Source organism: Nannobrachium achirus (assembly GCF_963921795.1).
Source record: "Nannobrachium achirus genome assembly, chromosome: 13".
Classification (NCBI taxonomy): domain Eukaryota; kingdom Metazoa; phylum Chordata; class Actinopteri; order Myctophiformes; family Myctophidae; genus Nannobrachium; species Nannobrachium achirus.
This window is the reverse complement of record NC_137833.1, coordinates 43,195,096-43,210,662: the sequence shown is the minus strand read 5'-3', so window position 1 is coordinate 43,210,662 and position 15,567 is coordinate 43,195,096. Positions and strand designations below refer to the sequence as shown.

The 15,567-nt window shown below is 39.7% G+C and overlaps 1 protein-coding gene across 1 annotated transcript in view; it reads right to left on the bottom strand.

Moving 5' to 3' along the window:
• Positions 1 to 15,567, bottom strand: part of mcph1 (microcephalin 1) — a gene marked incomplete at its 3' end in the record, with an annotated part of 45,345 nt that overhangs the window by 22,074 nt on the left and 7,704 nt on the right. Inside the window, exons 8-14 of the mRNA XM_080740746.1 lie at positions 14,266 to 14,394; positions 14,056 to 14,133; positions 10,926 to 11,048; positions 7,817 to 7,839; positions 4,886 to 4,923; positions 4,618 to 4,780; positions 4,069 to 4,146 (exon numbers count right to left, since the gene is read on the bottom strand). Coding sequence (XP_080596872.1) covers positions 4,069 to 4,146; positions 4,618 to 4,780; positions 4,886 to 4,923; positions 7,817 to 7,839; positions 10,926 to 11,048; positions 14,056 to 14,133; positions 14,266 to 14,394 — 632 coding nt within the window. The remainder of the gene's footprint in view (positions 1 to 4,068; positions 4,147 to 4,617; positions 4,781 to 4,885; positions 4,924 to 7,816; positions 7,840 to 10,925; positions 11,049 to 14,055; positions 14,134 to 14,265; positions 14,395 to 15,567) is intronic.

The window sequence follows — 15,567 nt, the reverse complement described above, 5'->3', positions numbered from 1 at the left end:
TACAATGCTTACTGTGAGTTGCTTTGGATAAGAGTATGAGATAAAATTCTTAATAGTATTTTCTTTTTATCTCAGAGAGGATGTATATAATTATGTTTTATTTATGTGTTCATTATTGGGTTCATTCATATTTAATGTTACTGAATAAGATTTAAGACATTGTAATGTTTCTCCAAATGAGAAATAATTTTTTTCCCACTGTTTTTGTTATATTTATGTAAAGTCAATATACTTTTTCCACAACATCTTTACCGTTTAAACCCAATAAAACTAGGAAAACATCTGTTATTTTCGATATATATATATATAGTACATTGGTTGGCCATTCAAAAATAGCAGATGTGCAATTTGTTGAAAAATCTGGAAAATTTGTGCAAATCTTTGACTACATAATATATAGATTTCTTTTTACAGTGAACATTTGGGTTCTGGGGGTGCCTGAAACAAAATATTTTGAGATGGTGGTCGGCCACCAAAAACATCATTTTGGAGGTTCTTGACTTGAAAAGGTTTGAGCAAGAAACTGACGATATTTGTATAATCGGCCTCAGGTCTTAATGGGTTAAATACATTTTGAGTTCAACAGACTGAACAGACCTATACAAACATTTAAGTGAAATATTGGCACTACTGTGGCCCAAATCCTAAAAACATCAAGGCCAACGTGTTTCAGCACATATCCTGACAATATATTATAATTCAAGCTTCTCTTCAGAGTCCTAATTTGTATAAACAGCTTACAGACCACCACAACTTAAATGGGTTATACCAGCTCGCAGATCAGACCCGAATCAACAAATCAACACTGTGCTCCATATATAATACCTTTTAGATTAACATTTGCTACCATATGAATGACTATGTCTGCTAACAATGTTACACTACTTTTCACATTGTTAACAAAAATTACTGCAGCTGCTCAAAGCGTCACCACTATACTGCCCTACAAAGGCAGAGTGCAGTAACTACGTTTTGGGACACACCGACTTATTTGTGTCGCCCAACGGTCAAATTAGCCTTCATGATATTGGGGGATGAACAATTACCTCAAGAACAGATGTACAATCAGTGTAATATCACTTTTATATCTTTATCTCATTTGGCTGATAAGCTGTAACACTTTTAAACCCATTTTTTGGTGGAATTCAAAAACGTAGTTACTGCACTCTGCCTTTGTAGGGCAGTATAGACCTTAGGATAGGATTGTGAAATACTGCATTCGACAGATAACAGACAGGGCAGAAGAGCGGAAGAGGATTGTGTGGCTTACTCAGGGGTAGAGAAACTGGTATTAGAGCACAAAGGGTATAAATCCCGAAGGGTTCCCAGTTCGAATCCGGGCTCCCCCTGAGTTAATGTCGAAGGGTCCTTGGGCAAGACTCTGAACCCCTAATTGCCTCCGGTGAGTAGGTTGGTGCCTTGCATGGCTTCCTCCGCCACCGGTGTATGAATGTGTGTGTGAATGGGTGAATGTAATGCACAATCTATGTAAAGCGCTTTGGATTAAAAGCGCTATATAAATGCACCATTTACCATTTACCATTTACATAAAACCCAAAATGCTTTCATTTAAATTTGAGGTATAATTAACCCATTCAGAACATTTTGTGTTTCATTATTTTATGCTTTAACTATTGAAAAATAGCAGATATACAAGCTCACAGCGCGGCACCGAGTGCCGCGCTGCGAGCTTGTAGATCTGCTATTTTTGAAAAATCGTGAAAATTTGAATTTTGACCCGATTCTATAAGTGTCTTTTGAATCCTTCTAAGATTTTTGGAAAAAACCTATGTTTCTATGACAGCAATCTGACCAGCCATCGTCAAAGAAAAGGTCCTTTTCACTTAACTGGGGCTCAGTTAGTCTGTTCTTGAGAGACTACTATGTCAGTGGTTCTCAAACCTTTTCATGTGAAGGACCCCCAAAATGATATTTATTTGGCCACGGACCCCCATTTCAAAATATCTAGTTCCAGGGACCACCCAGAAGCAAAATTTGAGTTACAAACGTTCGCTTTGAAAATACATATATTCAAAGATTTGCACACATTTTCACGACTTTTTCAAAAATAGCAGATCTACAAGCTCGCAGCGCGGCACTCGGTGCCGCGCTGTGAGCTTGTATATCTGCTATTTTTCACTGGTTAAAGCATTCAATAATTCTAGGCCTAAATGGGTTAAAGGGCCTTGGGGACTCAACCAAATACTTTGGTTTCACCACAAAAAAACAACAGTAAATGGAATTTCAAAAGGGAAATGTGATGACATTCACGTGTATGAAGACCTCATGCCTCCGGAACAGACGCTGGAGAGGACAGTGATTCATGATTGACGACGAGTGCAGGAAGCGGCAACATCCACATTTCACACAGGATGTTTAAGAAAAACACTGTGAAAATGAATGACTGGCAATAAAAATTAGCAGGTTTCCGACCCACTTCCTTCTGCCTTGGCATTCTAGCCTTTAATAGTCTGATCGTCTGCCTGGGGGTTCAGTGACTTATTATAACTTAATGATAACTTAATGATCCGGCTCAAGACAAATCAAGCAAGAACATGCCGTAGGTGAAAACCACAAAACCAAGCAAGAACATGAGTGAAAACAAAGAATGTAAGCAATAATGTCGAAGAAATAAATTATTTCTATTAACTGCAGCATTGACATGACCTTTTTTGTTGTTGCACACATACACGTCATTTTTTATTTATTTATGGAGTGTGAAAGTAATTTTTTTTGGAAATAAACCAATTTTCAAGCTGGAATTAACACTGCTATTTAAATTAAAAGATTGACTGACAACAGTAAAGACCATGGGACATACTAGACAACATCTTTGGATAAGGACAGAGGTGGCTAGCCAACATCGATTACACTGAAGATGGCCCTTCGGTAACCAATTGGAAAATAGGACTAGCAGTCTTGCACACTTAATTAAATGCTCCAAAATCCAGATTTATCACAGCACAGTTAACATTTTGACTAATCAAGGATTCATCAAAGCCTACTGCAGTGATATTCAACTGGAGGCCCGCGGGCCAAATTCAGCCCCAGCGGAGCTTTCTTGTGGACACTGGAGAACATTCCATATTCCAATGTAAAAATAAATGTAACAAATTATTATTGGGTGGTTGTTTGTACAGGATGACCATTTTGAATGTTCAGCCATTTATATTTTCACCATGGAGCAAGGTATAGCTCTGCAACATACAAGAGCTCAACAGATGAGTTCTGAGTGCAGTCCATCCATCCCACCATCCATTTGAAACTATTTCTTGGTCTTGAGTGGATGTTGTCCATTTACCCCAAATAAATAATTCCCCTGGATTGTGTCCATCTTTCATCTTCTCCATCATCATTCACTTCAAACACATCTAGTGCTCTTATCAATCGGGAGCTCAAAAGCAAAAATCTTTCATTCATGTAAACACTTCACCTTGCCAGCCTGCCTCAAATACGCTTCCGCAAAGACGCTTCCATGCCAATGACCCTTGAAATACTGTATCTACTTCCACTTTCCTTAATATCAAAATCTAAGTCTGTGCACTATAAAGGACTGGTACAGAAAGCATCAAAATGCATGAATGCAGTATGAAGCAGGCCCTAATAAGTTACCATAGCCTATTGGACATACATGTCCATTGTTCTGTCTTAACGGACATATAGCACACAACAAACGGTCAAACGGTTAACCATGAACATTTTTGTTAATTTCTATTGTCACAGTCTTGTGGCCCCCCGACTTCACGTCATTTTACAATTGTGGCCCTAATCTAGTTGAATACTAGCTGGTCTACTGTATAATGTAGCTCTGATGAAGACTTGTTAAGTCAAAATATTGGAATAAACCTGGCGTTTGGAACTTTCAAATTGGTTTTGATCCTTATGACTCTGCACCTCAAGTTTGTTTTTTCAGGACACCTTTGGTAATAGATAACATAATGGAGTTTCAAATGTGTACGTTCTTTCCCAAAGTAAAGCCCTGCTTCACCATACAAGGCTGTCGCACAAAAGTAGTGAAAACAGCAGATCTACAAGCACACAACGCCTCGTACTGGTACTGGTACTCACAGTTGCTGCAGGGAAACTGTCCTTGAGTTCATATGGTTCCTCCGGAATCCACTGCCTTTTCTCCAAACACCACAGAATCTATTGAGGGGAAAGTCAAAATGTATCAATTACATTTTCAGTCTGAACCAAACACAAAGCCTGGGTTTAGGCCATAGCTACACGGAGCTGAATATTTCATATATCCTGGTTTTTCAGATATCCACATAGAAAAATATCTAGGTCCACACGGAGCTGGATATTTCATATATCCAGTTTTTTCAGATATCCACATAAAAAAATATCTAGGTCCACACGACAAAGATATCTAGGTCTAACAAGCACACACACAGTAAAGTCTTCAGAAATATCCGGATTCCCTGTCTACACGGATCCAGTGAATCGGATATTTTTCAATGTCTTCAAGAAATATCCAGCTTCGCAGCCGAAATATCCAGCTTCATGTGGCTGCAAGCCCCAACAGCACAAAAAAATGTCTAGCTTCAGAAATATCCAGCTCCGTGTAGCCATGGCCTTAGTGAGATCATTTATCTACCTAAATGAGCTACATACCCATTCAAAAGACAGGACCCAGCAGCCACGGGCGATGCCCAGAAGAACGTTTAGCGTGCGTCGTGGACGACCGGACACCACATGAGTTGTACTCTCACATACCTGGTCCACGATGGTGAACCTTCCAAGAGTGTTAACCACCTGGGTTACCGTGCTCTGCTGACTACAGGAGTCATTAAATGGACGGAGAGAGAGATTAATTTAAAAAAAGAACTAATTATACAGCAGTGTTACAGAGTAAAAAATGTTAATGTCTGAACATACTTACTCAGTTGACAGACTCGTCATGACCAATGTTCTCATACTCTGTAAGAAAGTCACATAGACACACCATATTAAAGAAGAAATACATGACAAAACACAATTTCTCTAACTATTTTACTCCCAAACCTATAAGGCGGAGATCCAAATAATAATCGACGTTTTTTTTTTTTTCCTTCATTTTTTCTATTTAAAGTTATTACGACACAGTGACTTGTGATACTCATTGATGGTTTCATTGATCATACACTAAACTAGGATTTGGAGGCACTGTATTCATTCATTATCCTCAATCAATATGTGATACAAGAAGCAGTTACCGATCACCACACATAAAAGTCTGGCTTTGAGCTCAAGGAATAGGAATATGAATCATAGATAATAAGCTTCAAATACAGCATGTAAATAACATCTGTTTCAGGGCAGATTTTCAGTGACAAAAAATAAATAAAACCATGAATTGTGGGTTGATTGCAGCGTGTGCTTGCAATAAAATACACAATTCTAAGTCAATGAAGAAGCTCATGGAACTGAGACAGTTATATATTTATTATTTTCTTCTTTTAGTTTCTGTCAAATGGTGTTGTGATGGTGGAGGGATTCACAGCTGTTTGCTTGCAGAGTAGACCAGAGAGGAAATGAAACTCCAAGGCCACAAGCCGAGAAAAACATGTTCACAAACGGAACTGTAAGTTTGAATTCTGGTGACCATGGTCCCTACATCTCATGTACTTTGGCCACAAAACAACAACAGGCCATGATTACCACCAACACCTGAGCACCGGTTACAGACAGACAGACAGACAGACAGACAGACAGACAGACAGACAGACAGACAGACAGGGCCACCAGGCTCTTTCCTGTCAGCGATCATCAGTGGTGGAAAAAGTATAAACATATTTTTTACTTAAGTAAAAGTATCAATACTGCGATATAGAAATAGTTACTATTTCAGAATTCTAGTAAGAGTATTTCTGAAATACTCTTACTAGAATTCTAAATCTACTTTAAGTACAAAATGTTTGAGAATAGCAGATCTAGAAGCTCACAATGCGTCACATGTAAGTAGATCTGCTATTTTCAAATAGCCAAGGTATAAAATAGGGCTAAATTTATATCTGCAAAGTAACGAGTAACTAAAGTTTTCAAATAAATGTGGTGGAGTAAAAGTACAATATTTGAATCCGACATGTAGTGGACCGGAAGTAAAAAATATTGGAAATTGGAAATACTCAAGTAAAGTACAAATACCTCAAAATTGTACTTAAGTACAGTACTTAAGTAAATGTACTTAGTTGCTTTCCACCACTGGTGATCATGTTCTGGTAGCTCGGCAGGATGTTGTCTCTGATCAGCAGCCCCATGAGCACCAAAGGAAGCACCGTCCGGTACACAGGTATTAAACCTCATAAACAACATATTGCAGGGGTCTTCAACAGGGGGTCCGGGACCCCTAGGGGGTGATAGAGACTTGTTTTCTCCTTTTTTTTATATTCACCACTTGAACCCTAGCGTCCACATTCTGAGAACTTTAGCCAAAAATAGCAGATCTGCAAGCTCACAATGCCTCGCAGCGCGAGGCATTGTGAGCTTGTAGATCGGCAATTTTCGCCAAAGAGGTTTGGTGTAGAGGGGGAAAAAGAGCAGACTAAGTACAGAGTGAAAAGTCAAGTTTATTAAGTAATGACGGTTCAAGTGGTTAAATATCTGAAAACACAAATTGGCATGAATCCAAAATAAACTGATGATTGGAATCTCTGAAAAGGTTGTGGGGGTCCCCGCTTCATCTCTCTCTCAACTAAGGGGTCCTTGGCCTGAAAACATTGAAGACCCCTGAGATATTGAGATATGACTGCTTTGATGAGGGGAAAATTGTTTCTGTGCTACTCGGTAAGTAAAAATGTTAACCCACTGCTGGGGGAATGTTATAATGAGGCAAGAAAATAATCTACCGTAATTCATATTTAAACAATAAATAAACCCATAAAAATATGGCCAGCTACTTTAGGAGGTTCCACTAAAGGGGTATTTTTGGCTTATCCTAAACAGTGGTCGTGTTCTGGCAACAACACAAGGCAAGCACTGAAGAATGAGTGGCACAAAATAAACGCCAGACAAAGAGTCGGTGTGAACTGTGGCATGGCCTCCGAGCACAAATGAAGGAAATTCTTTAGTGTATGACGCGGTCTGCTCGATGGCTCGAGGTTCCCCTCACACACCAACATGATTCTATTCATGCAATGTGACGGGTTTGCTGATCAAATATATATTTTGGACATACTAAAATATGCAGTCTATTGCTGCATGATTTCAATCTGTCTGGAAGGAAGAAAACTGTTTTACATAAAAGGTTAATTACAGTATTTTGTATTGTGTTATTGTGTGCATTTTGTAGTACACTTCTCCTTGATGGAGAAGCATACACAACTCTGTACAAAACCCCCAAGAGAGAGAAACGCCATGCTTAATCTAAAACCCAAACTATCATTATTTTACAAGTACAGTATATTTAGTATATAACCATTGACTTTCTATCTAATCCATTCATTCAGCCATCTAACCAATAGGGTCCAGCTTGCAGGATCAATCCTCTGGTCAATTAATGGAGTGAGTCTGAATAAGTCAGGTTCATACCAGGACGAGGACTGTCAATCACACCACTTAGAAGACAGTTAGCAACGTTGGAGACGGCAAGAATATTTACCAGAGACAATACTTTTTTTTGCTGCAATGCCATACAGTATCTAACAACAGTGCCAATTCAAAGTCTCTTAGTAGCCCTACGAGAATAGTAAACATTTTGTTCTACTAAAAAGACCACAAGTCATCACAAAAGATTCAGAAGAAGAGTAAGGTAAGAAACTTTTGCTGAGGTTAGGAAATACATCAAAAACAAACTGAGCCCAGGTGCATTTCACAAGCACACTGCACCCCGTACCATCGTGGATGACAGGAAGGAAACTGTGATGAGCATTACAATGAACCCAACGGATATACAGAATATACTGATGTATATACAACACATATATGCAGAGATGTGATGTTTTAGAGCAAATGCATTCAAATAGCAGAATTACACATGGGACTTTCTACAAAACCCCCAGTACAAATTCTGTATGACACAGAAAATTTGAAAATCATGACAAGCTTACCCAAACCGTCAGTATTTTACAATTACAGTGCATTTACTGTGAACTTGCAATTTATTGATTACGCAGACTGAATTTAATCACGCAAATGTGTCTGCATGGGATTCCACTCATAAACCAAGGATTAGCCTTCTCAGTTTTTCATCACTGAGAACAGCTAAAGTTTCAGAATGTGTGAGAAATGCATTCTCTCTCATTAAGATCAAAACATTCAAGTATGTGGTATGGGTATGGGAAATAGTTCTTCTAGCAGTAAAAGTCCACTAAATGCGTTTGAAAAAAGGAAATCCAGGATTTTATATATATATATATATATATATATATATATATATATATATATATATATAAAAATACAACAGGACCCATGGATCCCACTGCTGACTGCTGTCAAAATGTGTAACACCATAACAGTATAAATGTAGCAATAATAACAGGCATTACCTTGTCTTGTTTGTCCCTTTCAACTCTTAAATTCGCCTGCGTTTTCTGTATGTTTTCAGAAATGCTGTTAGTGCGACCAGCTGCAACAGCATGTTCAGTTCCTCCATCTACAACTGAAAAAAGTAGTGTCACAAAACAACAATATGGAAACAATGCCAAGTAAACACACAGCAGGTGCATTGTGTATTGATGTTTATCAAAGTCCCATAAAGATTCAAACAAGTGCTTCTAAAGCGTTTGTTTTCATATGCTTGGGAGTACCAGATGGGTGGGGCACACAGCATTCAGAACAGTCCAGATATTGTCAAACATGTTGCAGAACAAAGCAAAGTCTGACTTGTATACACTTTCCTTATCATTTATACTTGTTGGTGCTTATTGTATTGTGTTCAGTAGCACAAGCAAGCAACCTACTTGAAACAAGCAGATGCTAAAAAATATATTTTAATAAACAATGTAATATAGGTCTGCACTCTGTTATTTATATGGAAAATCAGACCATTCAGTAAAGACTCTTTAAAGAAAAGACAGAAACGTATTTATTTCATGATTACATCAATTCAATGATCTGTCATTGAAATCACATCCAGTCTTTCAACGAAATCTTAATACTTTATACAAAAATAAAATTACTACAATATGCATCTTATATACAGCTCAAACATAAGAGTTTCTCCCATGGGAAATAGAAATGTACTTTTTGACAATATCTTGCAGAAGCTATCAGTTAGTCTGCAACATCTATTCCTCAGTTTTAGTCTTAGCACAAAGATACAAGTATTTTATTATAAACAACATCCTGTGTGATTTCAGGGGGCAATCCCATGTGGTTATAGGTTATAATTTCAGGATTGGTCCTACATTCACTCAGGCCTATGTTTCCTCAGTTTAAGGTTGGTGGTTAGGATAGGGAAGAGGTTGGGGGTTAAGCTGGGTTCAAACCTGGATGGTTCGAGCGGCGCGATTACAAAGTGAATGCAAAGACGAGACGCCGCGCGACCAAGCGTGGCGCGAACGGTCGCCTCGTTCGTGTCGCCCCACTTGGAAAAATCCAATTGAACCGACCTTCGCTTCACCCCATCCCATCGCATCCTGACAGCCAATCAGCGTTGTTGTTGTCCGGAGACACAGACATGTTTTTGGTGTTTGGACTCCCTTTTTTCCAGGTGTTTCGCCTTGATTCCAACGGGACATGATTTCTTTACCAACGCGGACCTGCGCGACCAAAGTGAAGCGATAGAAGCGACTAGAATAGAAGAAATAGCTTCAGGTTTGGACACAGCTTCAGAGTTGGGGTGAGGGCTGAGGGAACATAGCTATGTTCCAATGATTTAAATTTAAAATCCCTAACCCTACTGTAAGTATCAAGTAAAGCTAGTCACATTTTATTAGATTGTTGAATCTCAATAAATAAAAAGCAAATTCACAGTTGCTAACCACTGTTAGTAATAGTTCAAGTTGACACTCCCAAGTTGGCACATTATAATTCCTTTTATTTCCTAATTTCCCCAGACTACTTACATTCCCTGGATTGAGAACAGACTTTGACATCGGGTTTCTTCCGCCGGCCAAATGATGCACCAGCCGTACATTCTTCATTTGGCTGTGTAGATAATGTTCTTCTCCGTTTGACAGACTGCGGTGTTAATTCACCCCTGCTCATGACTGGCAATGTTCTTGCATTTCCAGTTGCAGAATCTACACTGCTACTACTGTAGCTGTCCACTTCGACATCTTGGTGAGGATGCTTTTGGGTTACACTGTTAGTCTCATGGCAGGACTTTTTAGCACTTTCGTCTGGTTTCTTTTTGTCAGGCACTGTGGTTTCTGAATATCTTCTTTTCTTTTTGTTAGGACCTAACAACATTGTGTGCCGTTTAAGGCGGTGGCTGGCGACAGAGAAATAGTCGTCAAACACATCGTCCTCCTGGTCAACTGTACTTGAGGCAATACTAGTATTAGTTTTTGCTTTAGCGGAAGAGCATAACAAAGAAAATGAGTGTCTGGGTTTCTTAACTGCTTGGTGATCCACTTTTGATGGTCCTTTAGATTGTTCTTGATTGACAACAGCATTACCAGCAATGGATGGGACTGAAGTGCTACTCAATGAACTGAACATCTCAGGATGAGCATCAGTGTTACTTTCTATAGGAGATGGCGTGGTTTTATTCTTTTCTGGAATAGGGCTAGAAAATGACAGGCGTGTTTGCCTTGTTCTTCCACCCCATTTACGGCCTTCACCGTCATCTGCGCACGGGATTTTTGGAGAACAGAAGATGTTTTTCACTTTTGGCTCACTTTTGGTTAAAGTCCTTCTTGACTTTTTGCTTTGTGTAAGAGTTTTATCAGAGAGTGTCAAACACTTCTTTGTCTTCTGTTTTGGGGAATCACTGCAAGGTGACAGCCAGGGCTTCTGAGGGTCTTTCTGTTTTGGGACATCACTATAAGGTGACATACAGGGCTTCTCGTAGTCTTTTCCAAGGAGTGGATTGTGATCGAAAAGGTCATCGTCACCATGTAGCTTTTTCTCTTCTGACCGATAAGCAGCAGAAGCACTGGATTCCTCATCAGATTCCTCATCTGCATTAAGAAAGAATTTTTTTTTTTTAAATAATCAATAGCATCAATAACATTGATGGAAGCAAATAGCTACCAAGTCTAAAGCAGAATGCTACTACATGTACGTAGGTGAGCTGCACCTAAAAGGTAAAGTAATACAGTGGTTCTCAACCTGTGGGGTGGGTTGAGACCCCCAGGGGGGTTCCCAGATGATTAACTTAACAATCAACAGTAAAGAAACCAACATAACGTTTAAGTGTATAGCACATTCCTAAAGTGACAATTTAAGTGACAAATTAAACATTGGCCAAATTGTCAAATACTAGAGGCAGAAATTGTGAAAATAGCCGATCTGCATGCTGTGTGAGCATGTAGATATGCTATTTTCATAATAGAACCGTGATATACAAAATGTAATGCCTCAACTCTTAGTGCTCGTCAGGGTGGGGGGGTCCCGCCTCCCCAGTTCAAATATGATTCTTTTGGGGGTCACAGCCTGAATAGGTTGAGAACCACCGAAGTAATATATCTGTATTCAACAGACAATACACAAGAGACCACGAAGGTTAACAAACTTTGATACAGACACCTAGGATGTAGGATGGCTGACTTAAGCAGTTATACCTGCGTCAGAATCAAAATAATTGGGCAAGGTGTGACTACATTCCCAATCGATCGATCATCCTGCCCACACACATTCAGAGAGAGACAGAGCCCCTTCATGACATGATGTCATTTGTGTTTTTTGAGCGGTGGTCACAACGCTCCTATACGTGGCCGTGTGTGTGGGTCTCCGTCCGTCCGTGTCTGTATGTAGCCTAAACTTCGGCACGCTACTAGTCCCGCACCATTTACGCCACCCCCGCAATATATACATCAAAACGTGCGGCTCGGCCGGGAATGGTGTGCTAGTAACTTTCTTTCCGATCCGCCTTACAATGGCGACATAATCGGCAAAAAACGACGCTGAATTGTCCCCATTGACTTATAATGGGACAATGCAAGACATCACCTTGGGTCAAGGCGCATCTCCCCATATAGGCCATGCCCATTTGCGCCAGGATAGATTTTCCGCCATCTTGAATTTTCTCCAAAACACACTTTTTGCTCCTTTTCCTACATATTTTCTTCAAATGTCACAAAAATCGGTACACATGATCTATGAGGTGGGTAAACCACCGCTCAGTTCACACGGGTGTGATTTTTTATTTCTGTGGCCAACTTATAACATCAGATAACTGACAGATGACAGCCAAGTAGTATGGGTTATGGCGGATTCAAGCAGTCACACATGGCCTGATTCTAAACAAACTGAATACTGTGCTGGGTGTGACTGCACAGCTATTCAGGATAAAATCAGTCATCAGTCAGAAATCAAGTTTTTAGAAAAACATTGTTTAGAAGGTAACAGCAACAAGGGAAGGACTGCCAACAGCACTCACATGCTTTCAACACTAGTAGTCAGGGAATTTTAATAAGACCTGGGAATAAATTCCTTACCAAACAATTTCTTCACCAATGTGTTCGTAAAGGTGTCTAGTAACATATCTAACAAAGATTGAAATTCAACATCCCTAGCAAAATATTTGACAGCTAGGGTAATTCTGGGTCTCATTCACTTACTATACACTGTACTATAAGGGAAAAAAACACTGCCAAAAATATGCTTTAAGTAGCATGTTAGGGGTCTATCTAGGTGTTTTTAATTATTCTGAATCCATTGCAAGCATTTGTTTAGCAAGAAAAACATTCATTGGGCCAAAAAACAGACGCAAAAAAAAACAATGGTTTAGTGATGAGTCATCACTTTTCACAAGGTCCATTTTTGGCCCAAGGAATTAGTGGAAGAAATATGTAACAAAAATAGGCTAATGTGTTCACTTCCGGCAGAAAGCGTAAAAACTTGCACCTAGGGGTATTTTTGTGCGCCGAATTCAAAAATTGACGGTCCCAAGCACTTTTCCCATGGGATCTGGTGGCTCTCATTCACTTACCATACTAGGGAAAAAAGACCCCCCAAAAAATCTTCTTTAAATAGCATGTGAGGGGTCTATCTAGGGGGTTTTCATGATTCTGAATCCATTGCAAGCATTTGTTTTGCACGAAAAACATTCCTTGGGCAAGAAATGGACCCTACACAACTGTGAAAAGTGATGACTCATTAAACCATAGTTTTGTGGGGTCCATTTCTTGCCCAAGGAATGTTTTTGTGCAAAACAAATGCTTGGAATGGATTCAGAATCATGAAAACCCCCTAGATAGACCCCTCACATGCTACTTAAAAAAGATTTTTGGGGGGTCTTTTTTTCCTAACCCTAACCCTATGGTAAATGAATTAGAGAAAAGTGAATTTGAGAAAAGTGCTTGGGACCGTCAGTTTTTGAATTCAGCGCACAAAAATACCCCTAGGTGCAAATTGTCACGCTTTCTGCCGGAAGTGAACACCTTTTTCACATATTTCTCCCACTAAATGTTTTTCGTGCAAAACAAATGCTTGCAATGGATTCAGAATAATTAAAAACACCTAGTTAGACCCCTCACACCCCACTTAAAGCATATTTTTTCCCTTATAGTACAGTGTATATAGTAAGTGAATGAGACCCAGAATTACCCTAGCTGTCAAACATTTTGCTAGGGATGTTGAATTTCAATCTTTGTTAGATATGTTACTAGACACCTTTACAAACACATTGGTGAAGAAATTGGGGACTGCCCCATAGGTCGAACTCCCGTTGGGTCGAACAGCGTCGGCAGGTTAGATAATCACCCGCGAGCGTTGGCAGGTTAGATAATCACCCGCGTCGCGGACTCGCGGTTACTGAGGTTAGGTTTAGGGTTAGAGTTAGGCATAGTTTTACTGCGGTTATGATTAGGGTTTGGGTTAGAGTTTGGTGGTCGATCCAAAGGGTGTTCGATCTAATGACATGTTACCAAGAAATAGTTTGGTAAGGAATTTATTCCCAGATTTGACAGGTATTCTGCTAATTTTCCCTGACTGTCCAGAAACACTGTCATCATCAGTTCTTACCTAGAAACTTCAAGAAGGTTGGTGTACTCCCAATAGAAGGCTGTGGTCCTGATGAGCCCGATTCTACCATCTGTGAGGCTGAAAAGTATGAAAATGTCACATGCACAGGTTGTAGTTTTAACTTTTGTTGTACAATTGTTGCAAAAATACAATAACCTCACTGTCACAGGTTAACATGGATTTAAGCTAGTAGATTCTGCTTAAGCATACCTGTGGGTGAGAGGTTTAACCGTTGCTCTTTCATTTCTCTCAACCGCTGTGCCATAGACTCGGACCTTTTCCACGAGGGGCTGTAGACTATTCCATTTTCTTGATCAATAATATATGGAGACACATCTTCTGGCACTGAGGGAAAAATCAATCATGACATGATTACAGAACTGCACTCCATGGATTTAAATGCAGGAATGCAAGCACATGCAGGGTGTAAAAAGAGAGCCACCCAAAGAGTAGCTGGTCGATGGTGAAGTCGTTTTGTCGATTGCAAAAGTTGTGAATTAAATCGTTGAACTGTGCATTCCCGTGAAACATGAAATGGCACGAGGAATAATGGATTTTTAACAACAGTGTTTGGAGACACGGCTAACAAAAGTCACACAAAAAAGCGAAATAATTGATTCGAGTGATGAAAGACTCCGTTCAATGTTGCTCACAGCAGGTCAGGATTGTCTGACAGAAACTTGTCACTCATTCCTCTCTCGCTCACGTCACGTTAACGGGAGTATCAAGTGGAAAAGGACTTTTCGACAGACCCAAGGTCGGGAGAACTAAGCAGTAATTTTATGTGAGCTCCCTGTAACAGGTCCTGACAGTTGAAAGGATGTTTTGCTCAATGCAGTACACTCATATGAGCCTGACAGAAATAAACTATGAATTCTGAATTCTATTTTCCAAAAAGTGAGCTCTCTGCACGTATAATGAGCCAGTTAAGGTCTAAACTAAAGCGGCCTACACAGCAAACTTTGTTATCTTGACTCCTAGATCTTTCGTTGGAAGATCAGTTGGGTGAAAGGATTATACAGACAGTGTTGGCTGATGGAGCTGCTGTGTGACTGCGTGAGCAGCATTATTAAGCAAAAAAACATGCGCTGGGATAAGAGTCATGACATCATGGGACAAGCAGCATTAAGAGGGAAATGATCACTTTTGTATTCTATATAACCCAGTGGAAAAGATTCAATTTATAATGCCTTGTCTTCTAAAAATAAACAAAAGGCTTTGCTCTGAACCCGTAGGGACATCTAGTAAACCACACGGCAGTGGAGGAAACATTTTCCAGAAAGACAGATGACAGTTCAGTTTATGCACACTTCTAGTTCACCTTGTCATCTATCTGTCTGTCTCTGTATTCAAGTACTAGGGCAGTTCAGTTGCACACAGGATGTACAGTTGTGTAGCAGCAGTTCCGTGTTCAAAGAACTCAAAACAGCGAACCCGAGAGAGCTCTACCCTCCTCTTCGCCCCCATAGTTATCAACAGGTGACAGCAACTGAGTTTGTTCAGTCGGTTGAG